The following is a 21287-nucleotide window of genomic DNA, read 5'->3' on the forward strand; positions in this document are numbered from 1 at the left end:
GTTCAAATTCGATCGACTCACAACGTGTGGTGCTCCTCGTTAGTTTTCGGTATTACATCCACAGCCACTCCTCGTCTCGCCCCTCCCTTTACTCCCACTGCTACCACCACCACCTGCTGCTGCTGCTGCTGCTGTCGCTACGGACGATCTGCTTGTGACACACGACTTGCGGCACTATTTCATTTTCAGTTTTCGGCATTTCCAATTTACGACATTCCAACGTGTCTTTGCCGTCTTTTGTGCCATTCGCGCCACACTTTCAGTGGGTTCCACCAGGCCGAACTGGTCGAAAAAGATCGAAGGAAGAACAGCAGCAGTAGCGAAGTCTGGCTGGTCCGGTGGTCCTTCGAAAGGCACCATTGTGTATCGATATTGGCAAAGCAGCTTGCCGAGGCATGTGTACGTGAAGTAATCAAAAATGACCAGTGACCAATGGGTTTGTTGCTGGAGTGGAAACGGTAGTGAGGATCGCCTTACAAATCGAACGAATTCGACACAAAACGCCATTGTCCATTATGGGTCATCTGGCAGCAGTAGCAGCAGCAACCAATAGTGTGTGTTAGTGGAATGTGCAACCAGCCGCACTGGAATGATTAGTGTTCGACGATGTGTGACGCGCTGGTTTCGCCGTCGTTCCGTGATGCTGCGCCCAACGGGTTGTATTACAATTTGTGTACAGAATCGCGGACGCCCCCAAAACGGAAGCTGCTCATCATTTCGCTCGTCCCCATTCCACACACACACAGGCCCACGGTTATACGCAGCAAACACATCTTATCCGATCGAGAACGATGCATATATTTGCTCAGATCAGATTTATCCAAATCGACGACCCGACGGGCCCGACGGTACCATTGTGTTTGTCTTTATCGATCCATCGGAAGCGTGCAACCACGATCGGGGATCCATCCAAGGGGATTACCCTCGACGCGAACGATTCGCCCGATCGCTTATCGATCCGCCTGGAAGTGCCCGCAATGACCCCGCCGGAGTGCGCAGTGTCAAAACGGTCATCATCATCATCATTCCAAGTCACGATCAGCCGCCAAACGCCAAAAAGGGGCCGAAAAGATCCCTAGCCGTTTCTAGTTTTTGCCTCGCGCACGGTTCATCGAAAGATTGCATTTTGGGTAAATAGCGGTCCCCACAATCATCATCATCATCATCCAACACTCGAGAATGGCCAACACAAGTGACTGTCCAACGGTGGAGGAGATGGAGAACCTTCGCTTGGAGTGCTGCCTCTCGTCGTAAACGTGCTTTTCGAGAGGTTTTGCTGAATAATTCAGGGTTTTTTTTATTGTTGTTGTTAGTGTCTACGGTGTGTGTCGTCCGTGTGCTAGCCTAGGTTCGTTTGCGAGAACACACACTTGAGACGAGTTGTCTCATGGGATGCATCATTGCAGCTAGACCAGCTTGAATCTTCTCGTACAGCTTGTTTGGCCCAACGTTTTGCTATATATTTTTTAGGGGTCCTCGATCATCGACGCATTAAAGAAACGATACATATTGAGGAGACACATGGATACAGTTGACAATGGAACCGTTTCAGATCTGGCGCACGCGATCGAAACAAACACTTCCATTCTTTGGCGGCGCGATTCGCGATCAGGAACCCGATTAGCCGGCGCATCTCGATTGGCGAAGTGGATCGATTGGTTCCTGTTCCTGCCATAACGTGCTCCAAGCCTCTTCAGGTCGAAAGTAACAGCTCTCGAAAGAGACTCGCAGCTCGAGTACCCAACACACCGGGTGCATTCGGTTAATTGTTGCAGTTCGCAGCGACTCGCAGAGAAACCGGTTGATTAGTCGGAGGAGTCGGATGCCAGTTCGCCAGGGATTCCCGCTAGCTCGAGAAGCGAGATTAATCGCCTAATGCTAATCCATTGAACGGCACACGTTCAATTTGCCAGACTGTTGTCAGGTGCGGATCAAACTTGACCACAATTCGAACCTTCGAGGTGTGATGGCAACCGTTGCCACGGTAGTAGCCATTGCGTCAGCGATGGTCCTATCTCGGTCACAAATAGCCTCAATGCCTACTCAAGACACACAACGCGCTTTGCAGCGAGCAAACAGAACAGCCTTTTTCGGTGTTGGATTTGGAATTTGTTTTTGTCTGGCCCCGCGCCACCCCCCTCTCCGGGGAGCCTGTTTCACGTGGCGTTGGCAATGTGACTGTCGGGCATTTCGGGGATTTCCTTTTTTTTGCGCTCTTCGTCGGGCTGGCTCCTTCGGCGACCTTGTCAGTCAAGTGACGCCGTGCGGTGGATACACATGGCATGGCATAACATAGTTTGCCTCCCTTTCGTGGCCCTCATCCCATCCCCGAAACAGGTTTCCTTCGTTCCAGTCCCCACGACTCGATGGCCCCGTGGAGAGCCAATCATTCTCCATCATTCCTCATCTTCCAGCCAGCCAACAGTTGTGTGCCATTACGAATGGTCCGATCCTCGGCACATGCTTGAATGCTGCACCACCGATCCGATCGCTGCTGCAATCGCTTCGCGCACCACCCCATTGGCACAACAACCCCATGTCGCGTGTGGAATCGATCAGACCCAAATGCAGGCGGCACGCAGACGTGGTCGAGGTCGCGGAGTGCGGAGTTGGTCTATGATTATGTGTTATCAGTAATGACTGCTGCAGTCGTTCAACGGCCGGGATGCTCCTCACGAGAGATCAGCAACGCATCCGCTCTGGTTAAGTAAGAGGGAAGTGTTGCACCAACCATCGACGGCGGTTGACGATCCGTATCCGTAGAAATATGATCCATCGCGAGCAGTTGCTGCAGTCGGTCGCGTGGTTCACTGCAAGTGCATCGCGAAGATCAGTCAAGTGCTCTGGAAAGGAGTGGGAAACCGTGTTCGGCGGCGTGCCCTTCAGTGTTCGTGCGTGTTTACTTGTTTTACGGGCTTCCTTTTGGGAAGGGAAGTGATGTGCGGGGTTAAATGGCAACCGAAGGTTAATGTGAAATGGTGGTTTTCTTTCCTTCCTATCAGGCAGTGTAGTGTTGTGGCTAAAGCTTGAAATCAAGATTGTGCAAAGGCTAGTTGTGTTGTAGTTGTGTTGTGATTTGGAAAAAAAGGTTGCAGAACACAGTCCGAACGGCGGTAGAGCAATTGCTACGTCTAGACAAACATCTGGCGTCACAGCGGTTTGTGTCATCATTCAGTGAACGAGTTATAGCCCCGCAGCAAAATGGCCGCAGTGGAGATGCCACATATCGAAACGCCACCGTAAGTACCATCCACAAGTTCCTCATTCCTTTTGATAGAACGTACAAATGACACAAAATGAGAGCATTACGTAAAAGATGAGCATGAGCAGTGATATATCTTTCCGTAGGATTTGTGTGATTTTTTTTTAGGTTTCTCTTTAGTCAATCGTATGCCATCGAAGGTTTGTGACGTCAATTGGATCGGGGCTACGAACCAGTTTCGCAATATTCACGGTTCATATTTCAAACTCGTTTCAAGAAATTAGTTGATTATGCTTGATTATTATATTTGAAAAAAGCAACGAAACTGGTTTCGGGAGAATCTTCGGGGGACGAAGAAACACAAACACCGGGAAATTGCATTAGCCAACTGTTCCCCAACAGCACTGCAAATTGGCCAATCTTTGTTATCCTCGTAGGACCTCTGGTCTGGCTGGTTACTGACCATGTCACAATTCTTATTGCAACAGCAGGATACCTTAGGCGCCGATGTATTTCCATACCCTGTTATTGCTTGCTACAACTGTGTTGAGGCGCCGTAAGCTATTCTCTGTGTATGGTACTAGGTAGCTCCTGCATTAATTTCTCGCTCCACATGCGGTTTCTAATCTTGTCGAGCTTTCTCTTCTTATCCTTCCATAATTCCATTGTATAAGAGTCAAATTTAGCTGCTCTGATTGTACAAATTAGTTATTTAGGAACAGAAACCGTTCCGATGGTTAAGTTCGATTCCATCAACGGTTTATTTGAATGAAACTTGATTCGAAATTCGAAATTCAGAATCTTTTGTGAGATCTTCAAGCGTGCTTCAAAATGAAGCCAGTTTTGAAAGCTCTGAAGCTTGATCAACCCCAGAAACCAAATTGAGTGCTTTTGAAAAAAAAAAAAAAAATTGTACAATGTCAAACATCACAGAAATGCTCTGATGTTGCACTTTGTAGCAGTTTGACATGTGACTTTGGAGTAGTGAGAGTTCGGCTTTAAACAACCCCGCAAACCATGAAACTCACGATTTCGTATGCTCACTGAAGGAGTGAGCAGGACGTCCGATGAAACAGCGCTATACGAAAGCGCCATTTGCAGATTTGTGTGTGAGCGCGAACGAGATGGCTGATGAGATGGCAATACTTTCGGCCGCGTTCATCGGCGCCATCATGATTCCGCTTGAAACGCGCCGAACTTTGTTCGAATCTGGATGCGACACCGTGATTTGATTTACCTTTTTTGGCACAATTACCGCGATTTCCGACAAGAAAAGCGCATCAAATGGTCGTACAATAATGGTAGACCTTGTCGCGAGTTAATTTGATCTGCTTTTCAGTCAACTTTAGCCGTTTTATCTATTGCACCGCAGCTGTTCGCATTCAATGACACAGCCGCAAGAACATGCATTTTTCCATGTTTCTAGCCTCATTCCTTCGTCAAAAAAGATTGCATGATGTACATTTACGAATCAACAACATTTTTCCTGATTATCCGAGTGCATTTACCTGCCACAATTTGCCACAAAACGGCGAGGAACAGAGCTGTTTTTCTTAACATAAAAGAGACGGGAATGATGATCCGTTTCTTCGCACTGTTTTCCACGGCTGTAACGAGGTAGATGATCATCAATGCACAGGCCAGGATATGAAAACGGCGTTAGAAAAGATCTGCCCTGGAAGAGCTAGGCAGTGATGAAAACGCAGCGCGATCTCCACCCACGACAGCAAGAAAAGACGCGCGTGTTTCTTGCGTGGACGAGAGTTGGGAAAGGGGCGAAGATGTTCGTTTTCACAACATTTGAAAGGGTTAAGAGGGGAGCGGGAAAATGGCTAAAACAATGGATGTTTTTGCTTGCTTGTGCAGTTGCCCAATCAGAGGAGAACAACAAAACAGCAGCAGAACAATCGATGCTGTTGCCGATTGTGACAGTGCCAAGCACGAAACGCAGAATGCACAACAAAGGATGCACACCAATACAACAATCTGCACAAGATGTACGAACAATGGGCGGAGGAGGGGTTTGTAGCGAGGAGAGCGTATGCACCAAGGTGTTTACTACGCGTTTGTGATAGCCACCGAAAAGGGCGTTGTCGATGCAGCTAACTGCAGAAGAAAACGATCGCGAATTGGTCGTGTGTTGCCGCATTTTGATAGGCGGAAAACATGCTCAAGAATGGCTGAGTTTTGTGCTCAAACCGCCGGTTGGTAATGTCGCATATTCCTAGGAAAACCAACGACAATTCTTCGCTAGCTCTTCTATCTTTGCTGCGCAAGAAAGATGCATACGAAGTGCATCAATCCAGACGCACATTGCGCATAGTGATTGGCCAAAAGTTGCGTTGATTTGTCACCACCGTTTTATGGTGCAATTGATCTGCACAATGTTCCTGTTGTGCGTGATGATCGTGTGCGCGGTTTCCAATACGCACATGATGCGTGACACCATTTTTTTTGTTGAACATAATGTTTGTTTTTCAGTAAAATCAATGTGAATCATGATGATCATTCGAAGGCATGTTTTAGACATTGTGAACAATTCAAAATGTATAACTTTTTGTCCCAACGCACGGTCTCGATTTCACGTATTGATGTAGTGTTTATGAACAATTGATCATCAGCAAAGTAGTTAGTTCAGTGTGTTGCGTGTTAGAAATTTCCATCCCCAATCGTATCATCTCCTTAACATCATTCCACTTCATAGACATTCATTCATCAACATTCATACACAACGCAGACAAACATACCGACAGATCTCGACCACGACCTACGACGATGACGACAGAGCGAGCTAGAACGGGGAGGGAATGAGACAGACAGAAGATCGTCGATCAGAAATGGCGGTGGTCGCCATTTCTTTTTAGTTTTTTAAGAAAACTTTTGGCCACGCCTTAAAAGTTCTCAGAAGTTCATCCGTTTACGTTTAGTTTCATGGGTTCAAAGTTAGCGCAAACTCGAACTCTCGTTAGTTCAAACTCCCATGTCAAGATAATGCAAACTCGAACATCAGAGCTTTTCTGTGAAGTTCGAGATGGTATTAACTTTTTTTTTCAAATCACTCAATTTGGTTTCCCGGGACGGGTTCAAAAGTTAGTGTTATCTCGAGATCTCATCAGTGTTTACTTCCTTGTCAAAATAGTGTGTTCTCGGACATCAGAGCTTTTCTATGAAGTTCGAGATGGTATTAACTTTTTTTTTCAAATCACTCAATTTGGTTACCGGGGAACTGCTATCTGGGTTCTCACTGCTATCTGGGTAACGGTAGGTTAGGGTGGGGGTGGCGACACTGAAAAAAACGGTAAAACGGAAGAATAGCCCCCGTGAACTTCTCGCTTAACTGTCATTCTGGGATTTCGCCGCTATATGTTGGCAACCCTACTAAAAAGTCAACCTACCAAATGCGCCAGAAAGAGAAAGACCAAACTTTGAAAGAACGGCACAACTATAGCTCACCACAGGCGAAATTAAAGTAGGGGCGAAGGTTTTTGAAAACTTAAATTCAAATCCAACGGGCACGCAGCAACATACACGACGTGTAAATTATGATTCTTTTGGAAAAAACCCACTATTAACACCAGCTATCACGTGAGTGTTGTTTTGTTCACGGGATTAAGACTTCAAAACATAAACTAAGGTATTAGCAGAGGGATGATGAGGCATTTTATGCAATAGACTTTTGTTTATCATTTCAGAAGTGTTTTCCAGTCCCTCCCCGTCCTTCTAAATATCCTTATTTTCGTTTTAAAGTTTTCCACCACCGTCAACCAAAGCTCTTGTAGAACGGTGTTGCGCTTCAGCATCGAGTAAAGCGGAGCTAGCAGCTGCTGGTTGGACGCAGTGTTCCAGCTTAAGCGCATGCTCCCATCGCTTTTCCATTTTGTCGGAATACAATAAATAGAGTTGAAATTATTACTATTAACTCCATGAGGAACGCTCCACATGATCATCGTTGCGCATGCTATGTTTACCAACAAAGCGACCATGCTGTGAAAGAACGGCAGAGCGTAATATGATTATCTTTTTCACTCCAGTGGTTTAAGCATGCGCTATGCCGTTCCTACATTTAGTACGTTTGGGAAGAAACAGCTGATCGATAAGTGAGCCCTTTCTCTTTCTTTTCTAGCTGCATCTCTTTCTGTCATGTTGAATTTTATCGTTTTAGGAACGTATACGAGGGTGGGTTGAAAAGTCGGCGATAATTAAAATGAACTTTCGCCCGAAAAAAACGATAAAAAGTTCACGGGGGCTATTCTTTCGTTTTACCAAAAAAAACCTTCGACCGAGCAAGACGTATTTTGTAAAATGCGCTTCGTATTTACGTGAACGTCGTGCACGGTGTCTTACCGAAAAGAAGTGTTCTAAGTGTGTGAAAATTGTGCAGATAGCTACTAATCATTTGAACGGTCTTTTTACGAAAAAGTCTCAAGTGAGTTTAGAGAAATATCGGTGGAGTTCGTTTCTTGGTGCGAATCGCAGCTGATTCTGGTTCTGTTTTGTGTGTTTTTCTTCCTCTCTCTTCCACCCGGGGGCCCACGTGCAGCTCTTCTGCGGTAAAGGGTGTGTTTCGTGCCAGATTTGGGTTGTGTAATTCCGGTGACCCCTTTAAAACGCCAAAGGAAACGACAAAAAAACCAGGAACAGGCCGTGTTCCGAAACGTCACAAAAAACGTCAAAAGCAGCAGCGCTCCGATTTGTTTTGATTGGCCGTGACTGATTTTGTTCTAAACGACGAAAGGTATGTAGGAAATTACCCTCCGCTCCTTTCCCCGTTCGACTCTGTCCCTAGCTGAGCTCCTACTGCCCTCGCAGATCTTATCTTCGCTTTGATTAGTTTCGTTAGGTGAAGGAGATCTTAAATGCCGAGTAGTCACGATAGCGCGTGTGTGTACGTGTGTCTAATCTTCTAGCGCTAGTCCTGGAGTTGCTTTTCTTTAGTAGATAACGATAACGGTTAGGGCGGGATCACCGCAGCCAACAGCAGAGTGCACTACTAATCTACTATCTAGACAAACAAGCGGCGACTCTGCTGCAGTAGGCATTGATTATTGATTTTTCCGCAGCTCAAGCAGCCCTCGTGGCTCTGTTGTTTCGTAACTCTATGGTGCTAGTGGGATCACTGATAACATTCATCATTCTACATGCTTTGCTCTACCATTTCACCACGCATTCTGTCTCGCTTTCGGTGTCAGCTACTCTCTCCTCATTTCCGATGCTTTTTGGTTTGTGTATGTACCAGGTGTATGCATATGAAACCGCCCTCCATGTTTTTATAGCGATACTAGCTGCCCCGACAGACTTCGTACTGTCTTTGATCGGTCGTGGGTTTATCGTAAACAGGAACTTCAACATTTCAGTAGATATAATTTTATCTATTCCATAATTTGGTAGTATTCGATTTATCAATGAACCAAATCAATAGCTAGGTCCGTTAGTGATGTTGGAAATAGAGATGCGACGTGCTTGTAAATATGAGCTGGAGAGTTAACATGATGTTTCAGTTTTAAGGCTTTGCCTTTCGGGCTAAATGACGTCATTTGGAACAACGAATTATATTTTCCCAAGTATTTAAAAAAAAAAATTGACTGTAGTATTCGGCTTGCACATAGCTCGTTAAGTTCAAATGGTGGTATGGGTTTAGTATTTAACGACATTACAATACGACACATTTGATCTATTTTCCGGTATTCAGCTTATGATGATTTACATTGTCACATGGTAGATCATAACTAAAAGCACCGCACTTCAAATTAACTCAATCGTCGATCGATCAGATCGAGGGTCTTTCTTTTCTCTCGGACATTCTCGGTGATCATTCCAATCGCAAGTTGTTCTTGATAGAAAGGATTTGTTGGTATTGTTTTCTATTATTATTCGGTTAATGCTGCTTTATATGTTTGTGCATGAATTTCCGATCGTTTACCATTCATAACCCGATACGTTGAAAATCGTCAATGAGAAGTGGCACGTAAATCAATAATCGAAAATTAATATATGTCTTGATCAATCCAAATACTTGACAACCGAATGAGTTTTTATTATTGTTTCATGTAAATTGACTTCTGAAACTTAAAGCAACTTTAAGTTTCAGAAGTCTTAAACATTAAACAGAAATTGTTAAGAAAATTTAAAGCAACAATAAACATTCCAATAAAAAATGGTAAAGATGCAGCATTGCTGGTCCCATTGTTATAATTTTCCCCCAGCCCCCCCCCCCCCCCCTCTCCCTCTCTCTGTCTCTCTCTGTCTCTCTCTATCTGTTTTTCTTGTTCTTTTTCTTAACATCTATTGGTCGCATTTTTTAAATTATTGTTCGAGAATTAAACGCAACTGCATCTTTACCATTTTACCTGCAAGATGAAGCAAATGAAAAAAGAAAGTAAAGGAGCATTAAGTGAATCCAATCGATTTAGAGACCATCAAAACCTGATCAAAACTGCAAAATGCGGACATCGTTCATTTTCTGCTTCCATTTTCGAAAATAGGTGACACAATCGCATCAAATGCTTACCGCAGCTTACGGTTAGCACGCTCTTTATGAAACACAGTGCAAAGAGTGGTTTAAAAAATTTAAAAATGGTGATTCTGATGTGACAAACGAAAATAGCGAAAAACCACCAAAAACTTTAGAAGACACCGAATTGCATTCCGTATTGGGCGAAACGGTTATTACTGAGCTATAGAAGCAACACTTAATCGATTTGGATCGTGAAATCCGCATAAATCGACCGGAATATTGAAATTGATAAAACAGACCGATTTTTCTCGATGAAAATGCTCCGCCACACCACGGAAGACCGGCCAAGAAGACTATACAAGACCTCAACTGCGAGCATTTATCGCTTGCGACTAACTCACCAGACTTGGCTCTATCGAATCAACACTCTTTTGCATCATTGGGACAGATACTGGCCGAGCAGCGCTTCCATTCTTACAAAAGTTTGAAAAAATCGACCTGTGATTGGTTTGATACAAAACACCGACTTTTTTTGCGAAGCATCTGTAAATTGCCTGAAAGATAGGAAAAATGTATAGCTAACTATTGCCATTTGTTTGGAAAATAGGAGTTTCTCCATTTTCGCAGAACAAATTTTTTTTCTGACAAAAAAAAGGCGGTTTCATATGCATACACCTGGTAGCTTGCTTTACCCCCAAATTCCTAGTGGATCTCGTAGTAACCTAGTGCTAGGTGACGTTGCACCCGGCGACAAGCAAGAAGTGTGCATTCCTGTCGACTTCAGCTGACACAAGGAAACCCCCAGACCAGCCAGCCGGAATCTTCGTGCCAACAAACACACTGATATGCACACCACATGACGCAAGGGTTTTTCCGTACCATCGCACGACCGCCTTCCGGCTTTTATCCCTATATTGCAAGCCGCGTGCGAGGGCACACATTCGCATATCCTTCTCGCCAGCAAAGGCTACTCACCTGGCGACGGCCCAATCGGGGGGTTGCTGTGTGTTGGTGTGCGGTTGCCAAACGCACCGCCGCCTTAGCCGCTGTACGCCGAGAAAGTCAATCGCCGAGCGAGCGGAGAGAAAGGATGAGAATTTTTCCGAGCAAATACACTCGTCAAACGCTAGAGAGAGAGAGCGAGAGCGAGAGAGATGGGATGGGAAACTCTGGTTTCTGGTTCCGTTTTTCACCCATCATAGTACACAGAGGCTGGCCTCTCTACTGGCTGGCGCAGCGTCAGTATCCTTTTTCGTGTCCTTCGAGTGCAAACGGTTGTTGGCTAAAGCAGAGCAGAACCAAGTTACACAATCGTTGTGACACCCTCCGTTCGCCCGAAAAACCACCCCTTCGCATCCGTTTGGGGACAGTTTCGTCGCGGCCAGAGTAGAAACGGTGCGCAAAGTCCTTGGTCTTCCTGTTTGGTGGTAGCCGTCTCGTGTGTGTCTCTCCCCGGTCGTTATCCGCGTCGTGGTCAGTGTAACCGTGTCCCTGAGGTTTCCGGTTCCTGCTCCCTTGCGGAACCTTTGCACCGAATCGCAGCAGATCTGCCCGTTTTGTCCTTCTTCGTGCCGTAAAGGTAATTATGTAGCTCCATTTGATAATTCGTTGATTCCTTAGAGCCCGTAGACAGTTTGGCTGCTGCGTGTGCGTGTGTGTGTGTGTGTGCTCGCTTGCTCCGTTTCTGCTGCTGCTGCTGCTGCTGGCTGTTCTGCGCGCACCACGGCTCTTCGCCATCCTCCAGCAATTGGGACTCTCTAGCGACGCGACGAAAGTTTAAACAGTTCCTGCAAACCGGCCGGAAGGGTGCAGGTTTCTGGTGACAGGTGACAGGTGGCAGAATGAAGCCAGTTACATAAGCATTTTCCACGACCCGGATTCGTCACCATGAACCGGATCCCCACCGGATAGGTAGACACGGGAGAAACGGACACGGAATCGCAACGGAAAACCGTTCCGTACAAACGCATACACTAGCACTCGTCCGCTTGAGCTCACCACCACATTCGCGGACGTGTCTCTCTATCTCTCTTTCTCTTTCGTTCTCTCTCTCTCTGGTGTTGGCTCTCTTATTCCGAGTTTTCCGAACATTTTCTCTGGGAAAACATAAAGGATCGCCACGAGATGGAGCACTGTTTGTGGGTCTGTGTGTTGGTTCTTTTAAACTGGTGAGAGTGTCATCCGTCGCACTAGTGTGCCTTCAATACACTACCTATCACCCACTACACTTCCCACTACCACCCATTCGTGGTATCAAAGTGGAAAAATTTATGAAATAGAACCAAGAAGCCCATAAACCCATGCTGGAGGTTGGTCACCACGGGGGGGTGTGTTGCTCGACACGCTACTACGTGCCTGTCTCCGGTACTTCCGGTGCTTGAAGAAGATCCAGGATCCCACCACTCTAGTACAACGGCCTGTGACAGGTGATTGTGGCAGACACTGCGTCGGCTTCAGGAGACCTACATGACCGACTTGCTGTTCCTGGTGCTGCTTTGTGTCACTCAATCAACTGACAGTAGAGGCAATCCTTGGGTTGTCTGAAACATGTTTCGAGGTTCTGGTCCAGAATAAACAGTAGGGAGAAAGCAATTTGAATATGTGTGGCCGGTCATCGAAGATTGTTGCCGACTAGTAGGACCACAAGGACCAAGGGACTCTACCAGGCTTACATAACCCTAACCGAACTAGTGGCGACCTCCGACGTCAAAGCACCTGGACCACCCTGCCCGAGCCCTTTCGGATAGGAGCCTCTGCGCTGGAACGGTTTGCATGACGTAACGGAACGTCCCGGAACCATCGCTATTCGGTGGCATCGCGGAGTGTTGGTTCCGTTTTTCGATTCGCTCGCGCTGGGGTGACTGTGGTGTCAATATTTACGCTCGACTTTAAAGCATCGGTCACGTGGCAGCAGAATGCGGTACGGTACGTAACGTTCCGTCACATGATTCCGGGCATCGATCGAAGTCCAACAACAAGCCCGACCGTTGTCTGTTGAACCCGCTTTCTCGACCGCCGAGGCCCAGAAGACAGGGCAAAACGGTTCGACCTAAACTCGTTCTCTAATTATGCCAGTTTTGATTGCCAGGAAAGGAGAGAAGGGGAGCGTCCGTTATTCTGTCTGCTCAAAATGGCTAGATCGATGGTTCCTAACAGTCGCTTTTTGCTGCCATATTTTCGTTGCATGTTTGCATGTTTGCGCTGCGTCCGTTATTCCAGGGACAGGCACACTTTTCTAGGTTATATCGCTGCTAGGTCGGTTGTGTAAGACCTATTGGATTACGGTGCACACGAGGGAGCTGCCGTACTGTTTCTACTGTTTCGTAATCAGTTTCAAGTTTCTAGCGTCCAGGAAATATCAGCGAGATGCAACCATGGTTTGCTAAATGACGTATTTGTACTACCTGTACTAGCTTAATGGTTAGTGAGTCGTTTGCTGGAACATCAAAGATATTTGAATTCTTTTGGACTAAAGAGCTGTCATCAGTTGGTGAACGCTGCCATTTCGTTCCTGTGCAAAGCGTAATCCGAGAATGTAATCCGAGCCGTAATTGGTAGGTCATATCGGGAGTCCAAAAAAGAAGCCTAAATGGTAGCATCATTTGGACATCAATTAGTGGAGGGAAATGAAGGATTAAGGAGCAGCAAGCGAGCCGAGGACACAGGATATGCTCACCTCAAACAGTCCAAAATCGAAATTAATTACCCGAATCAAAAAAGCCGACTAGCCCGGGCTTAGGGTGCACGACTTGGCTTACCTTTTAATTAAGTCTAGAAATGGAGAGGTGGTTAGTTCTAATCGTCCTGCGTTGTGCTACGGCCGTTGTTGCCAGGTGAATCGTTTAGAAGAAGTGCGACTCTTCGCCAAAGGGCCCTTACCCTTAAGGGAGATTTGGTGCGCTTGTGCCCCCCGGGGTCATACATTGGAGAAATGGTAATTTCGCTGCTTTTTCCGATTCCAAATGGCCTGGGCGCGTCACTGTTGAGCGCGCTGTTGTGGGAGCTAATTAGCACAGCTTTCTTTCGACCCGATGAACTAATCGCCTCAGAAAGCGAATCATTTGCCGCCGTACTGGTGGACGGCGTGTGGCACACTCGCGGGGCACACAGTTTACGTAAGCAAGAAGAGTCAGAAGAGCCAGCCTAGGCATGCCGTGGGGGCAGAAAAGGTGAAATTTAACCTTCGGAAGAAATAAAATACATCAAACATGCGTACGGCGAACGAACGGAGCACAACGATGACGACGACGCTTGGACGAATCGCCGACCTTCACCTTGATTGTCGGACGAAGCGAAATCACCTCTATAGGCTTGTGCCGTCGGTAGCGCGGGATCGACCTCCAAAAACGATTCCAACATATTCAAAGACCTAGCCCCGGGGGCTTAGCGAGACTTTCGGTTGTGCCGTGGGTTTAGTCTTTGCCCACAGGGTGACATCTCGGTTTCCAGCTGCAAATATCATATCTCGCGGCTACGCCGAGTGGTTCTTTCGTGGCGCTCTTCGGGACGTTTCCCAGCGTCTGGGGATGTTCTTCTGAAGGCTACAGTGTCTAGTTAGCATTCGACGCTCTTGAGTTCACACTGCACACCGGTATTGGCTGGATTCACACCAGAGCGGTTCGGTTGGAATTTCCACTCCAATGCGGTTTGTGTCAGTTCAGTTATCGGGTTTCGCCAATCACACGCTACCTTCATTGATGATAATAAATTGTCCCAAAAACCGGTTATCGGATCACCTCTCGATCAGCGTATCAGGCTGTGTATGCAGAATTGGGTAGATGGGTCGGTTATATTTGTTTTTTTCATTTCTTAACTGTAATTGTTATAATGAAGGCTTTGGTTTTGTATCACAATTCCCTGCTTGATCGATCGAAAATCATGTTAAAAAAAGAACATCTCAAGAAGTGTGATAATATCTGGATAATGATTCCATGAATTTTGAACTTCTGTGTCTCAAAACAAGGGCAAACAATATGACGAGAAAATTTGTAAGAGTGCTTTCTGTTATCAGATATCTCATAAGATGGTTTCTCAATTCGTAAAATTATCAACAATAAATTGTCGGCAATAAATAGAGTCGTGCAATTTAGTCATGGAGAAAGACAACCTGTCAAATGAAAAAAAAACTCTTTAGATATCGTCGTTATTCATGATTCTCGAAGAAATTCATACCGCAAAATTAGTTCATAGCATTCGTGCATTTCGAAAAAAAAACCAAATCCGCAGGCTTGTGTGGACAATTTAGATCCAATTAAATTTTCCCCGATGAGCCCACTAACGTACAGTTGTACCAAACTAATGCAAAGTTTGATGGATGAAATGGGTGTTTGTGGTTGGCTTTACAACCTCATGACGTAGGACGTGTGAACGTATGGCACCGACCTTCAACTGTGAGAAAGCACGGCAATATTGTTGACTCAAATCAATGCGGCCATCAATACAAATTGGGAATGAGATACTGCGATAATTTGGCAGCTGCCCAGAAATCCTGATTGGAGACCACTGCTGGTCCATTGCCGGAGGGCTCCGCCTAGAGTCCATTTACTGTCACACCGTCTAAGGGACAAGTTAATGACACGGTGTAATCCACAGATTTGACCGCACCATTATGGCGTGGTCTGGTAGTGCGCGGTGAAGCTAAACCACACATCAAAACATTCACCATCACGATCGAACCACACTGCATTGCACGTGATATACACCTATCCCCCCTGAACGCTCGGCATTGAAACAAAGCGCGTCACGACGCGAACTGCATTCGCGAGTATTGCACACACGACCACGTCGTCGCACACACCACTATCGAACATTTCGATCGAGGTTGAGTGCAGCATGGAATGCACTTCTACCACGTCGGACAACACCTCGAAAATGGGTCGACCGGTTGTCGCCGGTCGTGTCGTTGCCGTGACTCTCGATGACCATATTTTCCGATGATTTTTGTTCAGATCGTCCGCGTGTTTGAGGTGTGCGTGTGAGAAGTGGTTGGATTAGGACGAAACAACATTAATGGTTGGTACATTATTGATCGAGGTCATCATGGGCTTGGGTAGGGAAGGGAGGGGTGGGGGGAGGGGTCCGTGCGCAGTGCACAGTGTGTGGGCCTTACCACTGCCGGTGGCAGCTGTCGTGGTACCACGATACATACAGTATATCGATGCGGTTTGATCGTGTGGGGAAGCGCAAAGCGCGGACACGTTGAATATTTCAGATCTCCACCGTTTGTTGGTTCACCATACAGCCATGCAGACCACCGTTTGACCACGGCAATTGGTGAAAATGGCGCACGACACTACAGAAATGGGCCGCCACCCTACACACCCGGTACGCTGCTCTCCTTTTTTTTCGAGATATTATGCTCAAGGGACGTAGGAAACATCGTCGCAATGGTTGAATATGAATTATGAAAACAGGAAAAAATAGAAATTTATGGTGTTTACGTAAGCCTCTGCAGGTTTTTGTGTTCTTTTGGACCAGGCATACAAGAAAAAAAGTGTCTTCTACGGGTTGAGGTCCCCAAATCGATGCGATGGCTCCTCTCTCTCTTCAGTGCCCGATGGTGGTGTAGTCACGTTAAGCGGCTTAGCCAACGGCAGCTGCTCTGTCGCGTGACCCACGGAGTCGATCGATTTTTCCCTTTCTCTTGCCTGGTGCAAGAATGTGCTTTCCTTTTGCTTGCCTGCCGCGTAGGAAGTTGGTTGCGGTTCTGTGCTGTGGGAAAAATTAAAATGAAATTAAGCGACTCTCATCTCCTCGCCAGCGTGCCGAGAGTACGTGAAAAGGAATGATCCCCATTACACCAGCTCCAAAATATCCGACCTTGATGGTGCGGGCCTTACATCCGCAATTTCGACAATCGTGAAAGTTAGCCCTTCGTCTGTCACCAACTTCACGTCAGATTGATTGGATCGACAACGATGGCTCTTCAGCTGTGCTGTGGCAGTAGTACATTGACAGCATGAAGTGTGTCAGCTCAGTGTCATCTGCAACCCATATTCTGTCCTCTGTGCTCAGGGAAACTTTGCCTAAAGCTTCCACCTCCCGAACGAAGTTGCTCCGAACGAATTTATAATTAAATGGGCCGGTAGGGAGTTGGAGCTCATCCTGAACTGCCGATGGGGTGTTGATTTGATCTCGGTTCGGTAGGTTGTTGGTGGGATCCGAGGTGGGAGGGCCTTTCACAATGGAACTAACGCACTGAAAAATGGGACATTACAAGCACCGGCGGTGTGTTTGACAGGCAAATCTGCAGGTCCTTTGACAGAAGATTGAGATGTTTGAGAATGTGTGCAGGATCCAGGCCGGGATCTGTCGGGAGAACTATTTGCGTAGATGCGGGCGTTTTCGTTTAGGATCTTTTGTTCTTTCACGGCTCGCTGTTAATCCTTCGGGTAATGACGGTCGTTGGCAGTTTCGCAATTTGTATGCTCTGCAAAAGGTCTCTCAAAGAAGGAGACATTCTTCCTTCACGGTATCAATGGTATCGGCTAAATCATGATATTGTATTTAAACACCTCAGACAATGCTGTACCGCAGGGTTGGGTAGATATTTGATAGCTTGAATCTACTCCTCTGGCAGACCCCGTCGGGTCGGGGAGTAACTTTGACGCCATGGCATCGGTTTACAGCGCCACGCGTGTATCAATTTACCAAGCAACCTGAACTCGTTACTTCGGCCAAGCACGTTGTGATAAACACCAAAGCAAACAGCTGCACCTACTCATCCTTGAGACCGTCGGAGGTTAGAGCGTAGTTCCGTTGACAGAGACACTACGTCGGTCCAAATCAACTTTTCGCCTGTTCAGTGTGATTGCGTTGCAAAGCTGCGAACCGGCCGCAAGTGGGCAAACCGGTCTACGAGCCAATGTCCCCCTTTTTCCGAAGAGGAAACGAAGAACCTAGCTGAGCACGTAAGAAGAGTTTTTAAGAAATTCGCCACCGCCGCCAGAGGATAAATAAATGTAAATCCGGCGACAGCGGAGTGCAGGGAGGATGGGGATCGGTTCGTTGCATCATCTGCATAATTCGCCGATGGACGTTCTTTATTCATAGTGCAGCAACAGCAGCAGCTTAAGCACTTGATCCCAGCGTGCAGAATAAAGTTTATGGAGCAGAAGTATGCGCAATAAAGTAATCCAGGCATCAGAATGCTCACAGTTTCCTAATGGAGTGTACAGTGTCAGATTATACAGGAGATGATGACCCGAGCTCAAGGGTAACCGCGTAGTGCCACAAGCGTCATTTTTCATTTTCTCCGCTACAAACGGTTTATTAAACCTACTACAGCGTAAACGTTACGCCTGAATTGCTCCCAGAGTGTGCCTTGTATGGATAGCGTCTCGTGGCCGTGATTCGTCCCATGACGACGTGCCAAGATAGCAAGAGGGAGAGAAAGGCATCTTATTGCACTCGCGGCGTTGAACTTGCTTGCAGCACTCTTGCAGTAAGCTTCCTACGACATCCTACTCCCGAACGGTTAGGCCAAAGCTGTCCGAGCACATAGCTCACGAGCACTGCTGATGATGGTGATCGAGCACGAGCAGTACATTTCTTTCTGGTTCGATGGTTCTGACCTGGATGCGTCATGGGGAGGGGCCAACCATGAATCATAAGTTTTTGTTGCATCAATTTCATGTTGAACAGGCAATGAAACTGCAGGAGGGAATAAGTTTTCCTTGCTGCCATAATCCCCAACGGGGTCGGTGGTCCTCAATATTATCCTTGGTTTTTATTTCTTATTTTTTTTGCTGCTCACTAGTATTATGGATGGAGCTGTGGGCTCAATCTCGGGGCATTGGAATCCTTGATCCTCCTCCCCGTGGCACAGGACGCAAACGGTGCATAATCAAATGGATTAACGCGAATCCACTGGGTATTCGGATACTTTGGTCCACTGTTGACCGTCTGGTGAAATCGTTTTCGAGCGACATCCATTATTCAGACCATTTAAGACGACTGTGGTAGCGCGAAATGGCGAAAGATAAGACAGAACGAATACATGGAAGCTGACTACTACTGGTCGTAGCATATTGGATACATTCAATTACGAGTCGCCGCGCAAGAGGACGACGATAATGGCTTCAAAGTAAAGATTTTCGATACAAGGAATATCCTCCCAAGCCGACTGGGGGCGAATCGCGCACTCAAAACAGATTACCAGCAATGTCCCTGATGCCTGAATCGCAAAAGGCAAAACAACAACCGGCTCAAGGTGATGGGCTCGAAACAACACCAAAAGCCTTGGGCGGCGGTTGCGAGATTGTCGTTTCTTTGTCTTGAATGATCCCGGCGAATGTAGTGATGAATCAGAACCACTTATCGAATCATCATATCGCCCCTTCGCCAGCCAGACAGTGATGGTGGAGTTTGAGCAAGACGACGTTAGGTGACTGTCGTTTCTTGTGCTGCGTGTGATCCGTGTTGTGATTCAGATTCTCTGTGGTGTGATAGCTTTGATGTTTGACGATGAAATTATCAATCGCATTTTGGCGCCTCTGAGCTGTTGATGTAAACGGAATTAAATAAGGTGATAACTGTATCCGGAGCCATCTGCCGGTTTGTTGTATTTTAGCTGTTACTAACGCACCACGGCGGTTGACACACAGGTGATTGCCACAAATTATTTCTTCGAATATCCATAAGCCATATGCGGATGTCACTCCCAGAGTAGCCTATAGAAGAATGTGCTGGGAAGGGACCATAGGTTGTAACTTGGTAGGGTCACATGTAAATATTGTTGTAAGAGGTGATCGTATTTAAAGTTAAAGCAATAAAAAAAAATATGCGGATGTCAAAGTATTCATCACACGAGTAATCGTTTTCGCAACGATACCGGGCTCCGGTGCTAATCAGGCCGTTGTGACAAATTGCGACTCACGTTGGGAAGTGAAGCCATACGTGTACCGCCTTGAACAAATCAGATCTAAGCTTCTCTGGTATCATATGATTCCGGCATGATTCCTGTTGTTACCCTTGCCCCCGTTCCGTGATGGTTCGTAAAAAGTGTGTGTGAGATGTGCTAATAAGCTGAAAAATGAGACCATTTTCATCAGCGACTGAAACTCCATCCGTAACCGCCTGCGTTGTAACACAAAGCCACCACTAGCGTGTGCCGAGCGAACCTCGGGGGCATCTTGGGCCGATCTCTGATGCTGGTGGCTAAATTACGGTAAATAGTCAGCTCAGTGTTTGTTGGAACCGATGGCCGTTTCCTGTTTTCCTCGGCCATAAATCCAATTCCAACTGAATTATGGTTGGCCCGGCACAATATGGCGTAGCGCACAAGCCCCGCGTCTCTCTCTCGCCGGTTCTGTGTGCGTTCGCGATCGCGAGTAGGTGTATAGCCGAGTAGCGATAGTAGTTGCGTGCCGCGTAGCTGTTGTGTCTCCTGCGGCTAGGTGTGTGTTAGTACCGGTTGATGCACCATTAGCCAACGTTGGCACAATGATTGAAAGACAACGTTTCGTTTCTGTCCGTGTCGCTGCTGCTGCCGTTCATTCCATTTTGCGTTCCATACTCGGACGACTCGCTCACTAAGCTGACGGAGACAGGAGCGAGACAAAGGTCCAGATAATTATGGAGTAAAGAGCAGCTACTACGACGTTCATACTTCTAGCGTTCTGGGCGGCCGGGCGAGAGGGGTCGCTTTGTCGCGTAATCTGCACACCGGAGGCGGCCCTTACGTGACACGAGCACTACCATCGCTAACGGATGGGGACATACATGGATAGAAAAGCTTTATTATCAGCGTTCCTTTCTAAGCTGTAGTTGCTCTAGAAAAGGTTAATTACAATTAGAGCGCACCTTGTAGAATAATGCACCTTGACAGATCGGTTTTGACGTGTTGCGCACAACACCACTATGGTCTGCACTTCGATCCGGAGGTCAGTAGTGAAGTGTTAGCTCTGTACCTATGAAAAACTACGATCATCGATTACTAGTAGTAGATTATTCAAGGTCAAACTCAAGCTAGTACAGTAGAAGAATTTTGTCTAGACTTTACTCATTACATTTCGTGATTGGCTTGGTCATTCAGTGTATTCCGAAGGACTTGTTTCTAGAATTCTCCTTTATTTTGTGTTTGTGTCGTTCCACATATCGATGTGCATTTATCTGTCATTCACAATGTAAAGATATTATCGTAAAGAGCATACGCAACGCTGAACACTGACAACAGCCCAAGCGAACTTGACACGACGGTTGCTTACCTTCTACAGATCTGCTTGCAACAAGAAACAGACATAACTCTCTGGGGAGCATAGTATGCTCGAGTGTACATTAATCACGTTCACCTACACAACAGCACGACGCCCCCACAAACCTCGATACGTTTGAATTCGGGACGAAAGTTGTACCACTTTTTATGCTACTTTTATTGCCACTTCTTTGTTTGTTTTTTTTTATTTGTAGTAGGGTATTATGTTAAAATAATTACGCTGCTTACGGTGCTTGATGGTTATATGATGGTGATGGTTTTTGTTTGGTTTTGATTCTTTTCTTTTTTTTCTAATGTTTTCCGCTTTAACTCCTGTTTACGTCACTGTATTCGGTGTTGTACTGCTAGCATCCCATTAAATTCTCATTAGTTCAACTTTCTACCGAACGTGATTCTGCTCTCTTATTGTTGTTTTC

At 46.4% G+C, this 21287-nt stretch overlaps 1 protein-coding gene across 13 annotated transcripts in view; it reads left to right on the forward strand.

Moving 5' to 3' along the window:
• The window catches only part of LOC125949923 (protein NDRG3), a 41902-nt gene continuing 20615 nt past the window's right edge, over positions 1-21287 (forward strand). For 7 of the 13 annotated variants that reach the window (XM_049677408.1, XM_049677407.1, XM_049677410.1 and 4 more), the window contains exons 1-2: positions 7451-7628; positions 7743-7937. Coding sequence is in view for 1 of the 13 variants with exons in the window: in XM_049677415.1 (XP_049533372.1) it covers positions 3202-3239 (38 nt within the window). In the remaining 12 variants the exon portion in view is untranslated. Of the gene's footprint in view, positions 50-3002; positions 3240-7449; positions 7629-7742; positions 7938-10231; positions 11236-21287 lie in introns of those variants that run through there. The other 6 variants (XM_049677420.1, XM_049677419.1, XM_049677418.1 and 3 more) reach the window with 4 other exon arrangements.

The sequence above is a fragment of the Anopheles darlingi genome, chromosome 2 (genome assembly GCF_943734745.1).
Source record: "Anopheles darlingi chromosome 2, idAnoDarlMG_H_01, whole genome shotgun sequence".
Taxonomy (NCBI): domain Eukaryota; kingdom Metazoa; phylum Arthropoda; class Insecta; order Diptera; family Culicidae; genus Anopheles; species Anopheles darlingi.